The following is a 22639-nucleotide window of genomic DNA, read 5'->3' on the forward strand; positions in this document are numbered from 1 at the left end:
ACTAAAATTACCAGAGCGTCTAAAAAATGGACCAAAATTACATTTTTTCCTATTATGTTAGTGCATCGAAAAAAGGACACCTCGTGCAAATTGGCTCAAAGTCAATACTGAAACTGTGTTCCTAATAGAGTGTGGATTTTCTATTTTTAGATCTTTGTTATTTGGTCTATTTCATTTAATATATATACACATTATGTGTATAAAATATTTTTTAAAATAAAATAAATAATATAATAACGTGTATATATTAAATAATATAAAAATTACAGTATAATTTTGAATAGATTATTCAATCTACAGGGTAGATTGAATTTTTTATACTAAATTTATAATGCATTTTCTATTCCATCTAATATATATATATGCTAAAAGTACAATATTCGCTTAAATAAAATAAATAATATAATCTTTGTAAACATGATCTGTAAAAAGAAATGCAATATAATTTGAAATAAAAAATTCAATTTGATTGTCGAAAATTTCGGTTCGGTACGGTTCGGCCGGTTAAATCTATTATGCATACCCCTACATATCAACACCTACTATTACAGTAGAAATAACACCTACTATTCAGTCGACACAACATCCTACGCATGAGACGGAATTCGAAGCCATAACTTCTAAACTTATGGGGCCTCAACTTCAACAACTGGATTAAATCTCATTTGCAATGAAATTGAGTTGCACTCTGGGCTTTTCGGACTAGTTGGTGTCGTTCCCTCTTATTCTAGGATGCATTCTGATATTGCCACTCTGCCTTTTGGAGGGAAATGGACTTCTCAATTGAAAAACGAAATAATTAATGAAAATAAAACTATAATTAATTATTTTAAGAAGAAGTAATAATTCGTAAGCATAGCCAGTACATAAATTCAAAATGCACCAATGAATAATTTAAGAAGATTTACACTTAACTTTTTTAAATCGAAATATATCACAGGGTCAGTTATTAAGTAATATATGTAAAAACTCATAAGATGTTTTAAATAAATTTAGCTCAAAATCTTCTATATTTATAAAAACACCATATAATATTAAATAAGAAATAAATAATACCAATTACATTCATATTAAGAAGATCAAGAAATCACACAAAATATATGGAATTAAAAATTGAGAATAAAGGCATACAATTACTTTTGTTTGCAAATATTTCAAATTTAAATGTTAATGAAGAATGTAAATAGTATCTTGACAAATTACTATAGTTATAGGACCTCACGATATAAATACTAATGCAACGGATGTCCGATTGATTAAAATTGAGAAAAATGCAATTACCCGTGTTGAAAAAAACGAGCAATTTATCCCCTGTGTTATTAAAAATAAAACAATACCCTTTAGATCCAGCTGTGTACTACATGCGCCTCTTGTGATATAATCAACAAAAATATTATTTTATATATATATATATAATATTAATACATATATATTTATTAAAATAATATTTAACATATTAAATTATAAAAACATATCATCACAGAAATAATATAATAAAAATAAATAAAATTCGAAACATAGTAAATGGCCAAGACATAAACTATAAATAGAATATGATCAATTTTATTAAACAAAATTTCTTAATAAAAAACAAAAAAAAGCAGTCTGACTTATTAATTTTATTTTAATAATAAATTTACTTTCTATATTATATATTACTTTTTTAGTAATTTGTTCTAATACCAGATCATCGAAGATAATAACTAACAAATACAAACTGAGAATTTTCAGTTGCAAAGATTAGATTTTCATCGCAGCCACCAGACACATTCTAAAATATAACACTAGAGAGATTAGAATGTGGAAAATAAATGCACATTACTAACCACAATAAGCTACCTTAATTTGGTTGGAATGATTTGGACGATTCCTAAATTTGATGATCAGCCATAGAACCACTCCGTGACAAGCTTTCTGGTAGCATACAAAGCATAAAAGTTTTTGAAGTTGTATACAGCACAAAGTTATGTTTAATTACAAAGGGACGCCTTGAAGTAATCAAGGGAAGTAAAAATGGTTTGCGAAGAAACTTTGTCCGCAATGAAAAAGCTCACACGCTACCTCTCACACTGCACCTGCCATTTCTTTACCAATTCGTATCGATCAGATCGCAAAAGAATATGGCATAACAAACTCAGTGGAGAAGATGTATCCCAACAAGCATGTCTCAAGTTACAGCAAAACTTAAACGAAAACAAAAACTTAAATGTTAATAGTTGCGTCCCACAACCTAAGCATCCCATTACGTCCCCCGGTACAGATCCTCTTCCTTTCGAGGTCAGAAGCCACGCATCGGACCTGAAACCATCGTCAGAATTGCCAAACTATCAATTAGTCGCATGACAAAAAATACTAAAACTGGAGAAAGTAGCAAAATTAGAACTCTTTATGTGGCGAATTTCAGTAAGAGCCAGGTGGCTGTCACTGAGTGGAGGTCGTTGCGATCAGGTTGAAAGCAATGACCTGGAAATGGGGCTATATATATATATATATTATCAGCAAAATTTGGCATAGCTGGTGAACAATATCAATCGATGTTGGCTGCTCATAAATAGTGCATGTAGTGGTAAGTGTTCTCCTCTGAAAGTATTTTCGAGACATTGTTCAGCTACATAATTCCTTATCTGCTATTCTCTGAAAATATCTCAAAAGAACAGTAGGAACATTCCTTAGAGGACACCCCAATGGTTTGGGGCTCAATATTTCGTTGTTAAGATATTAGGTTCAAAACTAATATGAGCGTGTGTGGTGGCTGCATGATGGGTTAAAAAAATAAAAATAAAAAAACCAGAACCATAGCAGAATTACGAATGATATGCCCAACAAAATTTAGTTAAATGCCTAATGATTAAAGGGCCATATGAATTTTAGTCAAATGGCAACCATGTGCATGACCAAATTCTTTCTTTCCATCTACTGTTTCGGTCCAAATTCTAGCTATAAGGTTCCTTAAGGTTACATTTGAATCAACGAATTTGAAGTTAAGGATTTCAATCACCAATAACAAATCCTTTCAATTTGTTCACATAATTCCAAATAATTTGAATTATGTTTTGTTCGACATTAATGGATTTTAAGTTCTAATATTGAGTCATTTTAATCATTTCTCCAATCCTTCCCTCAATTCAAAATCCATCAATCAAAATTTAGCCTAAATGAATTGTTAGTCCTTGAAGATATTAAAAGACAACAAAAAGAAGCAACACAAGGTTTCTGTGATTCTTCAAGCATGAAGTAGTGCTTTGAGTTGCATCTTGAAACCCATACTTCTGATTTATTTGCTAATAATTGTTATATTTGACATTCACGTGTCAGCATATATGCTGCTGCCTTTTAATATATTGGCTAAAGTATTGAGCAGACAGACATTCCGTGGGACATAGTGGCCTTTAAATAAATTAAGACAAATGCAGGTATACCTGCAAACGATTATTAAAGTCGAAAACAAGATTATAGATTTTGGAATTTTGAAGCACCCATTTTATAAGGAGCAGAATTTTGTTTCCTGTATTCCTATTAGTCATATATCAATTCACTTCCAAAACATAAGATAGGACCAGTTCAGATCAACTTTGGAACATCTGTTCAGCCACCTTTTCATGTGATTTAGTTCATGTCCTTCTAGGTTTTACCAAACATTTCTATAAATATTGCCAAATAGAGCATTGAACAGCCATAGCTGTACATGCTCAAACAATCTCAGAAGATAGTTATGTTTAACTGAGTCAGAAAATATCAACCAGGAAAATAAAATGAATTGTCTAGTCAAGATATATATATCAATCATAGAATACAAAAGTTTTTCAATCATTCAATCATGCTTTAAAACCCATAAACTCATCACTAATCAATGATTTTGCAGAACAGGAGTAACAAATATGTTGTACTGTAGTAAGATAACACACTCTTGAAGAACCTTGTTCTTGTCTGCATCTTTGACATGCTCAAAGTGTTTCCAAAATCCCCGTATGTTTCATTAGAACATTTTAATTTTTCAGTATCTATGCTTAAAAAGTATGCAACTCAAAGCCTCACGTTTTCAAAATCACAAGTTTTCCATTATACATAATGGTTAATCATTCTCAAATGAAAGGGCATCAAATCCATGAGGGAAATTACATGCATTTGAGAATTACCTTAATATATTTATCTTTTCTCACCAATTATACAGAACTGTAATTTAGTTTATTGATTACTTAAGACCTTCAAGTAAATCCACTGTGAAATGAAGGAGAATTAGTATTTCAGAATACAATGATTTTCACCGCTAATCACTAACAAGTTGATCAAATCTTCATGGTTATCTAGGCAAAGAATTTGAGCTTAGATAAAAGGTGGTTGAAGCTCACAAGGAGAAAAGATAAACTCTTAGTATAGCTAGAAGTAAAGTGTGTATGTCCGCAGTTAGCCATTTATATTAAGAACATATGGATCATAATTAAAGCTGAATGGCTTCAGAACACAACAAATATTAGTGAATAGGGTGGAAGAACCTCACCATAGCAACTGATTTTTGGGGAGTCCTGTAGAGTTGCCATCCAGCCATCTTGGAACCAGTAGCAGAGAGTCCACCAAGTCTTTCCTGAGGGCGGTGGAAGAGGGACATTGAATTATCAGCTGCTCCTATACCCAACCAGTGTTCGCCCGCATTTATAGACAATATGGAAGCATTATGAATGGTGACATTCTTGACGCATCTTATACCACCTACAAATATGGAAGACTATTAAATCACATGGATTAACGCTTCAAATGTCAAAGCCCTATATTTTGAAGAGAATATTTAGAAACATTAGGCGCAGTAGAGTTGAGAGGAAACTTTCAGTTCTAACAAACATTGGGATAGGTAGGTCAAAAGGCAATTAATAGTTTACTTTATTATGAAAAATATTTTAAAAGAAGTTAACTATTGAGCAGGAGGCACTCGTGAAATTTCACAACGCAACAGTTATAATAATCTATTTCAAGTTTAAATCTGTAAATAAACCAGTAAGATGTAAGAGAAAACAGAACCAAATAAGAGTAAACTATATGCCATTCTTCTCTTAAAGTCAACAAATTACTCAATCTTGCAGCATAAAGTGAAGGAGGATAAAAAGAAATTTTCCATACTTTCTTGGAAAGTGTCTATACATTCAAGACACATCATATTTTTCTACACATTCCCTACACAAATGTAGCACCATACAATTGTAAGCTTGTTCAAAGATTAAGGAAGAAAGTACATCATAGCAAGATACAGGTAATGTATGAATATGTTAACATGCAAACAAATGCACCTCGTATTTGTATCTTAATGAAATATCTTTCTCAGGTGAAACCAAAATGTGTTAACAGGCATTAATTGCTCCTCTTCAAGAAGGCCTGGGAATCAAATACATGACTAAATTGCTAGAATGTCATGTATGTTTGTCATTTCCAAAACGAAAAAGAGCTGGAGGAATTTTTGCCCTGTTTGGCAGCACTTTCAACAATATGAATGTCCACTACAAGGACTTGGGATTTCCATACTGAGTCTATTCTATATTCTAGTGGCACTTATGTGAGTTTTGGCTACCTTCGCTAATGCCAGACTCTAGGTTTCTGAAAAGGAATCTTCACTCCCCATTGGGATTAGGAGCCCCTCATGCAGTGTAGGGAGCAACCGGCAGATTAAGTGCTTCAATTTGGTTGAAGGCTAAGAGTGCGGGAACTGCTATGTCCAGCAGGAAATTTAATTTTGAAGGAATACTGTTACGCCATATGAATAATCAAGAAGAAAAGCTCCAAAATCTTGGAAGCTAATGCACGTTTTTGGCTGAGTTCTAACCTTTTCACTAGGGTCACTAGGGTCTCCAAGCTAAGGGATGCTTTCATGGTTCAAAGAACAAAGATATATAGAGAAGCATAACTGACAAGGGAGAAAAACTTTCTATCACAAACAGCTTGATGACCAACAAGCATTTATGTCATGAACCTTTTCTAGCGCGCTCATCCCTTTAAGTTCCCTCAGAATAAAGAAAAGAAGAATTTCGTAGAATTGAATAGAGAATAGGTATAGGTAGGGACCCATGAGAAAAAGTGGAAATCCCAGAACGCCACATCCCTTTCCATTTTGAGCAGCAAGTTTCCCTTAAAACAGAAAAAAGAGTCCCCCCTCGGTAAAAATGTGCCACTGAAGAACAGAATTTGGAGCTAATTCCTTAAGAGACTTCTGGCTCTCTACTATGAGTAGCAGCAGGTATTAAATGCTCCATAACTTTCATCTGGACTCAAAATTTTGAAAGGTAATTGGTAACCTTTCCCAAATGAAAACGTCAGAGTTACTAATAAGTTTTCATGCTTAAGAAAAGATTGGTACCACTGGCCACCAGAAGAATTTAAACAAAGAAAACTAAACAGAACAATAAAATAAAATTAAAAGAAAAAGATGTGTTTGATTCTGGTGTTAATATGCTAAGTAATCATGCAACAGTAGGCAAACATGATTCATATGATGTATAGCTGTATGCATCCATCTTTGTGTTGGGGGCAAATTCTAGGGGGAACGGGCCCCAGAACAATGTAGCAGACTAGTGCATCTTACGAGTTAAATGGCTTGCACTTTCTCACAAGCATGGCAGTATGGTGGAACTAACCAAGCATATTAGTCCCAACTATTGAAGAACTTAATTCCAAAGACAAACCAGGCATACAACAAAAATGTATCATGATCATTCCGAGAACAAAATAAGAGAATACAAGCAAGACCATGTAAAGGCATCACATTCTCCATGAGTGTCCAAAATTAACAAACATTTTATATGATCTACACACCACATTGTCTAAAGCAGCTGGTGCAAGTTTTCAAAACGTGTCATGTGAATTATACACATGTAAAAAAGTTATCAATCTTACCATCATCAGTTTCCCAAAATCGAAGAAGACCATCATTTGATCCTGATTTTACGAAAATCACATGAAAAAGTTAGCGCACAAACTTATAAAGTATCAAACTTAAGCAGCTATCAGATTGGCACAATTGCCAACTAAACCACCACTGGCAGACAAGTGACTGTAACCTGTAATAATTCCTTTATCTGCTATAGAGTATTCCACACATAGAACTGGACCATCATGGCAAGCTAGAACAGCGTCACATGTTCCCCGAGAAACAGACCACATTCGTGCAGTCCAATCATCACTAGCTGTTACTACAGTGTCCCCAACCATTCTGATAGACCTGTGTTGTCGCCAGGGTGTGCTCAGTCACCACAATTATGGTGTAGCATTATTTATTAAAATGAACATGACTCACCTAATCCATTTTGAATGCCCTAAAAGCTTGTGCATCTGCCTTCCAGCTCGAATATCCCAAATATTTGCAACCCTTGAAATGGATGTCCGATGAAGTCAGGCTTTAGGGAGATGAGGGCATAAAGAAGTATGGTAATTTGCAGAGGCCACAATAACAATTATCTCTCTTCAAATAAATGTACAAAAAGTCTATATGAGAAGTTTATGTGGCTTACGCATCTCTGCCGCCAGCAGCCAAGATCCCGGTGGAGTCATCATATTCCATACACAGAACTGCACTTGAACATCGGCCTACGGTGGCAACACAGGTATCTGTCCTGACATCCCACATCTTCACAGTTCCATCATGTGCAGCTGTGAGTACACGCTCGCCTGAGAGCATCCTTACAATGCTGACCTAAAAGGGAGCATAACAAGCATTAGCCAAGTGAGTCTTCAACAAGACAACACGAGTACGAATATGCCTACCGATTAGATAGGTGCATAGAAATATTCAGCAAACAACTAGAATCTGAATTAAAGAAATTAATCATAGCATGAAGTGACTCAGAAAATGTTTCACTACATCAAAGGGAAAGACGCAGCTTTATCACCTAAAAGTTGCAGATAAACTGGCTAACAAGGTACTATCACACATCACATAATTTCTGGAAGCCATACATATCTTAGTAGTCAGAGAGAAGTAAAACTTCAATCAACACTAACTAACTAGACCATAACTTTCTAGACAATGTAATCTGGTTGAAGGTAATCCTTCTGGCACTTAAATAGGTCAACTTGTTAGTCTTGGCTGCAAGTGGAATTTCATAGGCTTCAACTTTTAGGTCATTGGAGAAAGAAATTCCAGATTTTTGGTCAGAAACAAAAATGTTTAAGATCTTATGACTTATTTTGGTACAGAAATGTATGTTTTCCAAAGTGATCAATCAAATAGAGTTCTAAATGGATTGGGTTTGTTGGATTATGACAGGCCATGCAACTAAACTTTGTTACTGAGCTAAATCTATTCTGGTTTACAGGATCAGGTCTGGTATTGTTCAGGGTCCTGTAAGTTTGCCAATGTGTGAATCCAATGTACCCTCACTGAAAACATAGTATAGTTAATGTATCAGGATCCAAAAGAAAGCATGATGAACATCAAGGTATGGTTAACCTAGCCCAATGCCAAATCAGGTTCTGGATTTGTATGGACTGTTCAGAGCTGGGTTAGTAAGGTACAGACCACTGACAGGCCTAGAGCATACTAAATACATACTAAATGTTTGTCCTGCATAACGACTCAACCAAAGACAAAAAGGAACAATCAAAAGAAAAATGAATTTTAGCGGTCAATGGATTGAGCAACTTAGCAAATCCTCAGAGGACAGAGTTTCCATCTTTCCGCATTTTACAACAAGATTTTGTAATGAGTAAAAGATGATGAAGTAGAGATATAAAAATCATTCAAACCACAAACTGAAGCATGCATCATCAGTAATTGAAAAAGTAAAAATGACTCTAATCACAGCAGGACAAGGAATACATTATTTTCTGTTATTGTGAAAAGACAACCCAACATCTGCATTCCTTTGGAGCTGTTTTGCAGCAAGGGACCAAGAGAATAAGCACATATTGCCACAACTAAAATGTTGCATGGATAGATCAACCATATGCTGGTAAAGTAGTAAACTACCTGGAGTTTAAGCAGAAGATTCCAGAACAATGGAATCATGCATTTTCATTGTATAGGTTTTTACATGAAAAATTTGCTGAATGAGCCCATTACTTTACTTGTACAGATTTTTTCGAAGATAACAGCTCAATCTGATAGACCTTCCTCTCAGAGTACTATAATGGTTATATTCTAAATTATACATTTAATGTGAAATGATTATTAGAACTACCAAAGCACACACAGAATACACTCAACATAAGTAAAGGGGGGAAAGCCATTTAAGTGCAACAGAACAATACTACTCCAATCAAACCTGCGCATCATGGCCCTTCAGCTCTTCTAGAAGCTGAGTCGTCTGTTTATCCCACACAAGTACAGACTGGTCATCCGAACCGGATACCACCTTCCCTCTATCAGAGCTTATGGCTCGGACAGTTCTGCACAGAGAAATCAATAACTAGTGTTAACTAATAAAATATGACGACATAGTTTTATTGAACAAACTAATCCCAATTATATAATACTGGAATTAGAGGTCGTTACAAAATAAGGTAATGATATGATTGATCTTCTTCCTAAAATAAGTAAAGCAAGTACGGAGAACTACTGAAAATCTGCTGACAAGTAGAAATAATTGACGCATTAGCCTTCAAATGCTTTACTATGTGGATACATTACCAAGCATTTCTCAATGAAATTAGTTGATCATTCAAGAATATTGAATCTGCAAGTATGTGAAGACAACAATATTATCTCATATCTTAACACATAGATACCATAGAGGCTTACACAGAGAGAGAAAGGAGATGGGCACAGAAAGAGAGAGAAGGAGATCTTTTGCAGATACCTAGTGTGCCCCTTCAGAGTTGCCCTGAGTTCAGAACCACGAAGACTAGGGTCCCATATTTTTACCTGCGTTTATTAATAAATATGATATGAAACATAGTGTAAATTTTAGTTCCATCTCGAAAGGCAAAAGGTTTTAGAGAGGCACTTGACATATCTTTGGGCACCACATATGCCCCAAGGTATGGGGCTTATACACCAGAAGCTTTGAAATATTATATTTAAAAAGTATAAAATAATATTAGATAACAAGAAAAACAAGTATTTCGAACGTAGGCTAAAATAATGACAAAAGAAGTCCATATATGCATGAATATAATAGAATAAATCAGAAGGGTACACATTTTCAGCTCAACATATTAAAATGAAGGAGAATAATTTATAAACATCCAAATCATGAGATATATAAAAAAATTCCTAAAGGAAGTGATTTTTATGATTTTAATCTTTACAGAAAGTTGGTAAAATTTTCGCATTTAGCAATCTAAAACTGAAAAAACATTTTTTTGATTCACACATCTTTAAGGCATAAGTGCCTTGAGACGATTTGGGCCAAAAAAGCCATACATCAAGCACCTTGCAGGAAAAACTCCCACAAGCATTATGTCAAGATGATTGTACAACTGCCCACCCTTTGGACGCCATGGACAACATTTAAAACACTGTTTTTATTAATTCTAAATTTCATCAGAAAGATCTCAAAATCTAAAAGGGCACATATAGTGCTTGACAGAAGCTTTAATCTCTAAAAGAAGAAAAAATTATTTTGCATAATAAAAAACATGACGATAGTAGTCTTATGCTGGTCTCTAAATGGTCCCAAGCTTTGAAACTAAAGTTCCGATCTACTATTTTATCTAAAATCTTACTGTGCAGTCTGTGCTCCCACTGATAAAGAATCCTGCGTCTTCACGGTCACCGACTAGGTCCCACACTTCCCTTTTTGTCACACAATGTAAAGCAGTGACTGCTCCAGTATGACCTCTCAGCAAGCGGATGTTGGTTTGCACTTTCTTCTGCCCTGCTGCAGATAGATCTTGCTTCTGAAGAGATCCATTGTCATTTGTAGCTGAATCGACAATAATTCATCATGATCCGAGAAAAACACAATTAGGCTCAGTTCTATTCTAGAGAAGGGACATGTACCTAAATTGCCGCTGTCAGATGTCCATTTACGCACACGACTGAAAGAGCTGGCTCTTTCCCTGCTAAACATGCTCTGAACCCAGCTCCTTCCAACAACAGATGCTTCAGAAGATTGCTGAGTGCTGTCTGCAGCATCTTGTGGACGTGGAGAAGGCAATCCAAATGAGGATATAGATAGAGATTTTCCAGAATAGATTGCCCAATATCCAATGCAAATTTGACGGATATGCGAGAGGAATCCCCTGATCTTTATCTGAGATAATAAAAGCAAAATAGCAGATACAGCAGATTATTAGTAACAAGGACCAAAGGTTCCTTAATATCAGAAACATATAGATGGAAATAGTTTACATAATGGCATTGATAAAGGCAAATTATAGCATATCAAGACTACATACAAGACTTGCATATTTCTCCCTTGCATGTCAAGTTGCATATTTCAAGAGATGCCTCAAAGACTGTTCATACTTTGCCAAGATTGTTGAATGGACTTAGTTAAGGGTGTCAGATTCAGATATCCATGTAGGATTCAAATGCTGGATACCTTCAGAAATACTCTGACATTAGCCATGGTAAATGGGCAGGTCATTCATTCGTCTGTCTCACCAAGGCTAGGTAATATCATTTTATTCGATCTTTTTAAGTTTAGTTTTTAGATAACATAAAAGTTCAAAGATGTAGCGCCTAAGATTGACACTATAACTATATGATGTCAAAACCAAAGCATCTAAGTCATAATCATGCTAAAAGAAACTGAACGAACATTCAGTTATTCTTCTGTTAGTATATTGTGGATGGGACTTAATGTGAATGACAAGTATCAAAAGTCAAAGAGGTTTATGAAGCATCAATCACAAAAGTAGAGAACCATTCACTGTACATAGAGCATCTACGGGGATACAGATACAATATATATACAAAAGGGTCATATTCAAGGGAGAGAATTGAGTTGGGTCATTTGAGAATCCCCTACTGGATCAATATTGCCCAATGCTGAAATCACACGGTTTTCAAAGTGTTACCCCAGTCTCCAGGGTATGTTAAGTTACTGGGATCCAAGAAATAGGAAATTTATTATAAATGATGCTTACTTAAATATATTGAAGTTAATATGCTCAGGCGAGTAGATAATGAGCAACTTTTATTTTTTTATGAATAATCATGAGGCAGTTGCAGGAAAAATAATATGTAGGCATACTGGCTTATTTCCTACACTTGTTCAGGATATTAATAATTATTTTTTACCACCATTAATTGATCCTAGAGAATCACGGTCCTAGTAGCTATAGGTGTAAATACATCAAACTGAATTGAACATATTTTCACGATTGGTTTCAATTTCTAATCAAGCTTATCCCGTAAGCAGTCTCACACAAGCTTTAGTTGGGCTGAACACAAACTGTAGGTTTTACAAAGTACATACATTTCAATATTCTTTAGTTTATCAAGTTGAGCTCAAGTTCAGTTTCCAATTAATCAACTAGAAAGGGTATTAAACCTTGTCATCCCTATCGAGCTTAATCTAGAGCATGTAGTTTCCTTTGAGCCGTATGAGTAGCCTACTTGAAACTTCTCAATGAACTCAGTTTGCATTGTTTTTGAGAGAATTTTCCTTCGCTGTAAGAGCACATTTACTTCAGAATGTAATTAATGGAGCACCATCAGCCCTGTCACTGTCTTCCAGGCCTAAACTCGACATTATTGCACACCAGCTTGACATTTTATGACTTACATTTCAAAAGATCCATCAGTCATGAAACTTCTGCTACATTTTGGCTCCGTTTGGTTCGTGTGATTAGGCATGATAACATTATTTATCATGACTAATCAAACGTTTGGTTAGTATTATTAGAGCTCGGTATTAATATCGGGCCCAGTCTTATTAATCACAATGTATAGTATTATGAATCATGCCTATGTAACTGGTATAATTATTCCTACAAGTTAAGAATAATTTTTTTGCCTAATTTACCATTGGATTCTCTCGTCTTTCTCACCTCATCTGCGCTCTCTCCCCTCTTTCTTCCATTTTCTCTTTCTTCTCCCCACGACTTAACGGACGCTTATTCCTCCCATTTTCTCCCATCTTTCTCCGATCAAAATCCGACGATTCTATATTCTCTCAGCGAGATTCTTTTGCTGTCGGTGGACGACTGAAACAGCGAGGAAGATAGTATTATTAAGTGACGCTTATTCCTCCCCTTTTCTCCCATCTTTCACCGATCAAAACCCGACGAATAAAATAATAATTTAATAATAAAATATAGTAAAAATATTACTTCTTCCTTTTTTGGACATTTAAAAAATATTTGAATTTTTTCATTAATTACTTATTTGAATACGTATTTTCAACTTCGGCTTTATATAAATATAGACAAAAAAAAAGTAAATATTTCACAAATTAATTTTATTTTACGCAATTGTATATCAATAAATAATTCAGTGGTTTTTTTAATTGTTTTTAAATCATTCACAGCTACAATATAAAATATAAATACCTTAAAAATGGATACCCTTTATAATCTTTTTCCATTTAATCATACGTTATAATCCTTTCAATCAAACACCATATTATATTATCAAATGAGATATCCCACATGCAATACCTCAAACCAAAAATCATATAATGCAGGACAGGATTAATAATCATTCAATTTTCATCCTATCTAATCCCATCACGCTTAATCCTATCACACGAACCAAAAGGGCCCTTTAAGTATTGTTTGTGATTTCATACAGGCTTAGTAGCACAAGCTACAGAAAACTCAAAAGTGAAACTACAAAGTTTTTCAATGGGTTCAACTCCCCAGGAAAATGAAGAGTTAAACCGGCAAAAGCATATATGTTTGCAACAGATTGCAGATCATTTAGTTATGAATACACAGGACACAAACTTGTGGGAAAACTGTATGTAGTTCAAGCTTTCAACATCTTCATATTTCACCAAACAGTGCAGGTAAATAATTCCATGTAACAAATACATGTAATGTAACTTACAATGTGCTTATATCCAATGTTGTTTTTTCCAGCTATTGTTTCAATCATGTACCACGCATCGGTGTCAGGAAGTCCCAGACCAGCCTCCATAATAGTAAGAAAAGAGAATTTCATAATCCAGAGCATGAAAACAATAACTTTAAGGATAAATAAAGGTGTGAGGAATCGATTGAGAGCTGATAGAAGAAGTACCATATGCGTTGCTATAATGATTAGTTGTGTTGTCACCAGTGTTGCATAATTGGTTGACCTAACATAACAGTAGCAAATAAAAAAACTGTAAGTAAAGGCCTCTTCTGTTCAATTTTATTTTCTGGAATTATTGTCCCACCCCATATACAAGCAAGAGAGAGTGATGGCACCAAATAGGGTTTTACACCAAATATCGTTTTCCAACATGATGGATTGAGGAAACGCAAAAAACTTAGGGATAGCTACCCAGAGCCCGCTGGTTTGGGGCAGGTTATAAAGCCATATGGGTCCCAAGGCTGGTCCTGGGTTTGGTGTTTTGGATCCGGTTCTTTTAGTATTTTTATATATTTTATATATATTCATATGATGCATATTCATATGACGTATATTCATACATATATTAAAACATATATGTATATTTTATTTATGCTTACTTATAATACAAAAAATTAATACTTCTACAAATTAAAATAATAATATAAAAAAGTTAGTAATTTTAAAGTATTATATATAAGTAACATATATTTTGAAAGTACTGATATTATAAAGCCTAAAATATACACATGAATTTATAAAAGGAATTTTAGTCTTTCAACAATATGATTGTCTCAAGATTATATAGTTATGGAAGTATAATCTTTTAACAAAATATTTTTTTCAATTTTTGAGAATTAAATCAGGTTTACTGGGTCAATGGTCCAACCAGTTTTGTCCGAGATCATGAACACACACCACTCCTGTCGCCATCCCTCGCAAAAATAACCAGCAATCTCATTTCAACAAAGGAAGATTTTCCATTGTCTTCATCCCTCCACTTCCAACTGGATGATGTAAATGGAATGTTCACAAAGTAAAGTCATGAAGATATCTCCAAAAACGCTGAAGGACTTAATGGTGCTAGTTCAATTTTTGTTTCTGAATAAACAATGTAATGGCACACCTTCCTAACATCATCATCTCAAATTTGTTTCACCAAGAGGTAACACCACCGCAGGATGTAAGTGGTTCTTCAGTATAAAATGTTAAAGTAAATGGAAGCTTATGCAGATACAAGGAAAGACTTATTGCAAAAGGATTCAGTCAGACATACAGCCGAGCAAGAGATGTTAGTTGGAATAGCAAAAGATAAATTCAATATAAGTAATGCTCTCTTTAGCAATAAATTCTCAGTCCCTACATCAATTAGACATCAAGAAGGCTCTCCTTAATGGAGACCCGGAAGATGTACTTTGATCTTCCATCTGTATTTGAGTACATTGGGACAAATAAGGGATACAGACCAGAAGAATCCTTATAACCTCAAACAATCTCCAAGAGCACAGTTTTAGAGGTCAAAAGGAGATTCAGAACTACAGTTATACCCAGAGCCAAGCTGACCCTACAATGTTCTACTAACACTCCAGTCAAAAAGTTGTCCTTCTAATTGTGTGTGGATGGCATAATAATGATAGGTGATGAAACTGCAAAGTCTGAGGGAAAGAAAGAACAACTGCAGATGAATTTGAAATTAAGGATTTTGGAGTTCTAAGTTCTTTCTAGGCAAAGAATTTGCAGGATCCAAGGAGGATATCTTTGTTAATCAACAAAGTATGTCCTGGATTTACTTAATGAAACTAGCATGCTTGGATGCAATCATGCAGGACAGCTGAAACCCCAAGAAGCCAACCCAAAGTTCCAACATGTCGAGAGCCAAGATCTTGTAGATAGAAAAATACCAAAGGCTCCTGGGTAAAACCAACTATCTATCACACTCAGCCCGATACAGTTTTCAGAATGAGTATGATGAGTTGTTCATGCACTCATGTTGGAGAAGACTTTGAAGCTACCAATAGAAATTTGAGGTAACTTGAAGGAACGGCAGGAAAAGGATTACTCTTCAAGAAACATGGATATCTACAGATAGAAGCCTATACAAATCCAAGTGAGCAGGATGTGCTATCGATAAACAGACTTCAAAATACTGTGCCTCGTTGGTGGTAATCTTGTCACTTTGAGGAACAAAAAACAAAACATGGTAGGTAGAACTTGTGCTAAGAATGAGCTCTGTTCACTTGCTCATGGGATCTGTGAAGTGATATGGATATATAAATTGCCAGAAACTTGAAAATTCACATTCCTTCATGGATTGTGCAGTTTAATGTCACAATAAAGCAGCAATTTCTATTGCTCACAACCCGTTTCTCGAACATGCTGGAACTTATATGAAGGTGTCCCTATGAAGCTTACATTTTTTACACTTGCTTATCAGACTTTGTAAAGGAAAGGGTCATTTTCCAATAGCTGCTATCGGTGGCTTCCTCAGTAAATTGCATGGAAAAACAATGTAAGTTTCTAATTTAAAGACCACTAACCAAATATCAAACAGACAACCATATAAACTGAAAAATATTACATGTATATAGAAGAATGTAATGAACATGCTTAGTGTTGTAAAAAATGAGCAATGATTTCAGTTTAGTCGACAGAAACATGTGGGCATTTCAGTTAAATCAAAACGGAATGAAGCATCACAATGAAATGTCCTTACTTGCTAGAATAGCGGTCGAGCAGATAGTCAAAGTATCCTTCCCAAAAGCTGCAAAAATCACACATAGGATAAACAGTCTACAATATACAAATGCAATTAAATAAGTAAAAATATCAGGTAACAGCTGCATTATAGAAATAGCTTTTAAATGCTGTCACTGAGACCAGTCATCTTCATTTTCTATTTAGAGCCTAGCCAGGTTAAACATTCATTATATCTCCAATTAATCATTATTACAGTGGAAGAATTCAATACATCCAAACATTATGCAATAAAGAAAATTCCTATTCACTTACCTGCTTAAAATTTGCAAGCACTAATGTTCAGCAAGAAGAGTCGTACATCACAGTTTAGGACTCAACAGTTTATGTGAACAACTCAGACAGTGTCTATTAGCCTGTAACTTTTTTATTGGTCATAAAATTGACATAGAGATTAATTTTCAGGGAAGAGTTGTTACTGTAGATAATTATTTCTTTATCTTATTTATGTTTTCCGGATTTGGAAGCCTGCAGATATCATTCCAAGGGCCAGCATATCATTAATTACGAGTTTTAATAAATCCTAGCCTCCTTGGCCCACAAAGGACTTGATTTCCTGTTGTTGATTTTATCTAAAATTATAAAGTGGGTTTGTGAATGTTTTTGACTGGTTTAGCTTAATGTTCTATGCCTATATCAGTAATTTGATTCTGTATGCTGTTCTATGATACGAGTACAGAATAACAACCATAAAGAATTGGGGTCTAATGTTGGTAAATGACCCAGGGCAAAAGGACTGGAGCATAACACATGACACACAGTTGAAGTAGCTCAGCCTACACTCACATTACAATAAAATACTTCAATTCTGCTAATTCACCCAAACTAGTCGGATAACTTTTATTTATCAGTTGTCTCTACAAGTTTCTACTCAACAGTTACTAGATAGAGACGAGTGTAATCAGATTGGCATCTAGAAGGCCACTCCAAAAACTAATTGTTAAGTATTCTAGTCTTGGAGTTATAATTTGTTTTTGTTCCAGTATTAGCATGAACTCTTTCCTTTTCTAGCAATGCCCACCAAACATGTTGTGAAGTATTCTGGTCTTTTATAGTTTATTTTTGCTTCAGTCATCAGCATAAATTGTGTGAATTATTCTCAAATTTTCCTTTTTCTTAGTAATGCTCACTCAAACCAACCTGTGGTCACACTCGGTTTTCTCTTGCCTATGACTAATGAAAATAACACCCCTTCTATTCGTCAATGTGCAATTCTTTTTATTCTTAATAAAAGGATTGTTATATTCATTGCTTGATCCAATGAGATTCATAAACAAGAATACCTAGTGCAAGTGCGATCGGGCTGAGCTGATGCATCTAAATAATATACATTCTTAAATTAGCAGGACGTTTAATGATTTATTGGTAAAAAATCCGATTTTTCTCCACAACAAATAGCTATTTTCCATATAATTGATTTGAGGGTTACAGATTGAGATTTAAATTGCGTTATATAGGGATAATTACGTCAACACCCTTGAAGAATAATCAAATTACGCAAACCATAACTAAATTGTCAACCCCCATGGTTATAATTGTTTAAAACTATCACCCCTTCCTGACATTTTTCAGTCCCGGAAATGTTAACGCTATCACATAAGACTATAAAAATTCAATTTTTCCCTTTGGCTTTCTGGTCTACAATCTGACAAACCTTTTTGCAAAGTATACCCTTCTATATGCAAGGTTTATTTGATATAACGCAGGGTCTAAATGTAATACTTTCACTAGTTAAAAATTCCATTTAGATTTATCTAGTAATTTCATACATATATTTCTCTCTTTTAAAAATTTTAAAGTTAATTTTTTTTCATATGAAAAAGACATCAATTACTAAATTATAATTTAACCAAATTAGTAATTTTATCATATTTATTATATTTGCACCTTTTCTTTTTTTTTAAAGTCTTTTATTAACTATAATCAAACAAAATATAATACCAAATATATCTTCATTTATTATCTAGTTAACTAAGAGTTAATTCTTGCTGCTGCTTTTTTTCTTTTTCCCTTTTCCTACTTATGTCCTTCATCTTCCTCCACTCACCATCTACCTACTTTCCTTTTCTTTCTTTCCTTCCACCCACCCCATCACAACCCTCCAACCTGCCTCAACCACCACCATCACCCCTACCCCGTGAAGCACTATTCCCCAACCCCACTTCCTTCCTCAGTGCCCCCACTCCCGTGTTCGCATCTACTACCTCTACCACACTATCCTATGGGGTTTGTGTGCCTAAGCATGCCTATACGTGTGTATGTGTGTTGTAGAATTATATCTATAGGAAGTTAGGTGTATATCAGGATAGTGTATAGCAGAATATTAAGGATTTGTTAGCGATTTCTTAATTATAGTTGGTATCCTGTTTTATGGAATCTTGCTTCCTTTTCTAGGGACTAGTGATTCTCCTTGTGTAAATATTCTATCCAAATATTGAATTAGGACATGGAAAGTAATCCTTCCAGAATTTTTACACAGTATCAGAGCTAACCATAGCTTCGACTCTGCTGAAACCTAATCAATGTGCAGATTTAATGACCGATTTGGACATGCTTGTAGCATCCAATTCATCGACACTTCTCATACGTCGGTTATCCCCAAATTTTAAAGCCTTTGTGTCAAAAATTGATTAGGTCCACGTTCCCTCACCAATTCTTGAAGCCCTTAGAATACTAGAGTGGAAGGTGGGCACCTTGGAAGAAATTAGAGCCCTTATGGAATTGGACGATCACATCCCTTCCATACAGTTAGGTGTCAGTGGATCTTTTCCGTCAACCATAAAGTGCTGAAAGGTACAAAGCTCAGTTAGTAGCAAAGGGCTACACTGAGTCTCATGGAATTGACTACCATGAGACATTTGCTCCTGTTGCAAATTGAACACCATCAGGATTCTTCTCTCAATAGCAATCTATATGGATTGGCCTCTCTTAAAACTTGCTGAAAGAATGCCTTTCTGAATGGAGACCTCAAGGAACAAGTCTACATGGATATAACCCCAGCCTTTGACCAAGTGCACAAGTGATAAAGTGTACCAATTGAAGAAATCTTTATATGGGCTTAAAACGGCCTCCTTAAGCATGGTTTGACACATTAACCAGTGTTCTCAAGAGAAACGGCATTGCTCAATGTCAAGCTAACCATACACCGTTCAGGTGAAGAGTTGACTCCTCTCATAGTCTATGTTGACGACTTAGGAGGAAGAAATCAATCATCTAAAGTAACTTTTATCACATGAATTGGGGATTAAAGATTCGGGTCATTTGAGGCATTTTTGGGGATGGAGGTTGCAAGATCAGTCAGAGTATCTCATTGTCACCACGGAAGTATGTGTTAGATCTTCTTAATGAGACTTGTATAACTCGATGCAAACTGGTGGACACCCAATGGATCCAAATATGAAGTTGGGGGCTCGAACGAGGTGTAGATTGAGGCAGGTATCAGCACCTTGTGGGAAATCATATATATCTAGCTCAATATGCATCCTGATATTGGGTTCTGTTAGTTTGATCAGTCAATTCATGAAAATTTCCCAGTGAAGAGCACATGGAAGCAATATATAGAATCATTAGATATCTCAAAAGTGACTGGGCAAAGCGCTATTCTTCACGAAAACGACTACAAGGTCTATTGATGTATTCACAGATGCAGATTGGGTCACATGGATAACCAACAGAAGATCTACATCAGGGTATCCTTCTTTTGTGTAGGGAATTCTAATGACCTGGCGTAGCAAGAACCAATCAGTTGTCCCCAAGTAATGTACAAGCTCAGTTCACAGCACTAGCGCCTGGAATATGTGAAGGAATGTGGCTGAAAAGACTGCTAGACGGGTTAAGGGCGAAAACAGATGGTTCCTTAACATGAAGAGTAATAGTCATTTTGCTAGCTATTGCTAAGAATCCTGTGCATCATGATAGGACAAAACATTTTGAGATTGATAGGCACGTCATAAGTGAAAAGGGTGAGAAGCAGATTATCACGTTAAACCATGTTTCTGTACAGCAACAAACCGCAGGCACCTTACCAAAGCTCTTCATCGTCCTAACTTCCACGATTTGTGTTCTAAGCTAGGCATGATGAGTATGTATTGCCAGATCGAGGGGAGTGAAAAATTATATATATAGGAATATAGGTGCATATTGGCTGTAGAGGATAGTGTATAGCATGTTATTAGGGATTTTGTTAGTGATTTCTCAATTATAGTTAGTTTCTGTTTTATAAGATTTCTTCCTTTTCTGAGGACTTGTTTATATATTTCCAAACAAAGTATTGAATCAGGACAAGGAAAATAAATATATTTATGTGTTTCTCTTTTCTGTGTGTGTATTATGTGTCTGGGTGTATGCAGGTCTAATGTGCATATATATGTGTAGCGTGTGGATATACACATATATGTGCAGAAAGACAGAAAAAAAGGTGGAAAATAATTTGGCTTTAGAAGTTTTAAACAAATGGTAAAAAGGTCACAATTAGTTTAGTTTGATCGATTTCTTTGCTGCTTATTTAATTGTTAAGGATGGAATAAGTATGTTTGCTCCTTTAGGCCACTATTTTGATGCAGTTGTTCTCAGTCAATTTATTCAAAATAGAGAAGTAGTTTTTGAGTCTGACTAGTTTACAAATGGTGCAGCATAATTATCCTTTATATATCCTAGGATTCAATTCATGAAGTTGCTCTGCAAAGTTATTTTCTTAACAACTTTTCAAGGACTTTGTAGAATACATCCAATTGTATAGTTATTGCAATGGTGTGTTGTGGAATATGCTTTATGGTACTTCCTGTTATGCCAACACAGCGAGCAGTTGAGCTTTCTGGAGCATCTATAGGGTATGCAGCAGCTGCAACTCTCCCAGAAATTGGGCAAGACGAAAAAATCAATCCTGCTTTGAGGTTTCATCTTTTCTTTAACATATTTTATACTGGTACTCATGTGGCTGTTCCAACTTATCATGATGCTAGCATCCAAGTAAGTAGTTCTAAGCATACTTATCCAAATTTCTACCAGAATGAAGTCCATTAAGTAAACTGAGAAGATGTAAAACCGAAAGCATCCAGCAGATTGATCCATAGACCAACCACAGTAGTGGAACAGATAATGTGAAAGATACCACATATTAAAAAAAAAAAAAAAAAAAAAGGTAGAAAGCCAGACATAATACAATAGAAGACATGCATACCGTAACTCATCCCAGATGGAAAGAGCGCGAAGGTGTCGCTGGAGATAATCTGGGACATTGTTCACATCCTTCTTATGCATTTCAGCAGACACTTCTAGGGCATCTCTAATAGTTGCCATGTCATTCCGAGCTGTAGCTCGGCTGATGGCTGTTTTAAGCTGCATTCATTTCCAACAAATTTAGGCTGCACCTTCATTTTAGAGATACTTCTTCGTCAAGGAGAAAAAATTTTGGCAGATTGAAATTTGGCCAAGGCAAGATCAAGCCTTATCAACAGCCAGTGTGTTGAACTATAACAAGGAAAGAGTCTCTCTTCCTTAATCAGGAGGATTAGTTACTGATCAACCGTATCTCATCAAGGAAGGAAACAACAGGCTGGAAAAGCAGAAAAGACTCAAAGACATCGGCTTCTACACACACACTTTACAGATCTTTCAGAATTTTCTTTTTTTTCTCTAAAGTCTAAACTTGAATAGTTCTCTACAAAATTATGAATTGCTATGTTTTTTTCTGACTTGATGGATATGCAAAATTATTTTGTTATACTGTGAGGTTTTGTGCTAATCCAAATTTTGTTCAACTATTTCTTATTTCTATATTTCGTGCTTATTGAATAATTGGTGTTCATACATCCGATGACTATTAATTGTTCTTATTATTATTATCTACGAATTAAATTATTCATAACTGTCATGAATGATTGGGACCAATAGCATACAAGTTCATTATGTGCCCTCATGATTAATTTGTGGGAAACAACAGGTCTACATTAAATAATTGCA

The 22639-nt window shown here is 35.0% G+C and overlaps 1 protein-coding gene across 2 annotated transcripts in view; it reads right to left on the reverse strand.

Annotated features, from left to right (window-relative positions):
• Window positions 1–1903: 1903 nt before the first annotated feature.
• The window catches only part of SCD1 (stomatal cytokinesis defective / SCD1 protein (SCD1)), a 33004-nt gene continuing 12268 nt past the window's right edge, over window positions 1904–22639 (reverse strand). For both annotated transcript variants that reach the window (XM_020698596.2, XM_088877347.1), the window contains exons 16-29: window positions 21858–22015; window positions 16638–16685; window positions 14111–14168; window positions 13919–14002; window positions 10922–11174; window positions 10645–10844; window positions 9777–9841; window positions 9243–9366; window positions 7491–7672; window positions 7277–7348; window positions 7041–7201; window positions 6877–6918; window positions 4499–4707; window positions 1904–2298 (exon numbers count right to left, since the gene is read on the reverse strand). In XM_020698596.2, the coding sequence (XP_020554255.2) occupies window positions 2203–2298; window positions 4499–4707; window positions 6877–6918; window positions 7041–7201; window positions 7277–7348; window positions 7491–7672; window positions 9243–9366; window positions 9777–9841; window positions 10645–10844; window positions 10922–11174; window positions 13919–14002; window positions 14111–14168; window positions 16638–16685; window positions 21858–22015 (1752 nt within the window). In that variant the 3' untranslated portion in view covers window positions 1904–2202. The remainder of the gene's footprint in view (window positions 2299–4498; window positions 4708–6876; window positions 6919–7040; window positions 7202–7276; window positions 7349–7490; window positions 7673–9242; window positions 9367–9776; window positions 9842–10644; window positions 10845–10921; window positions 11175–13918; window positions 14003–14110; window positions 14169–16637; window positions 16686–21857; window positions 22016–22639) is intronic.

The sequence above is a fragment of the Sesamum indicum genome, linkage group LG13 (genome assembly GCF_026168435.1).
Source record: "Sesamum indicum cultivar Baizhima isolate 11 linkage group LG13, ASM2616843v1, whole genome shotgun sequence".
NCBI classification, from domain to species: Eukaryota; Viridiplantae; Streptophyta; class Magnoliopsida; order Lamiales; family Pedaliaceae; genus Sesamum; species Sesamum indicum.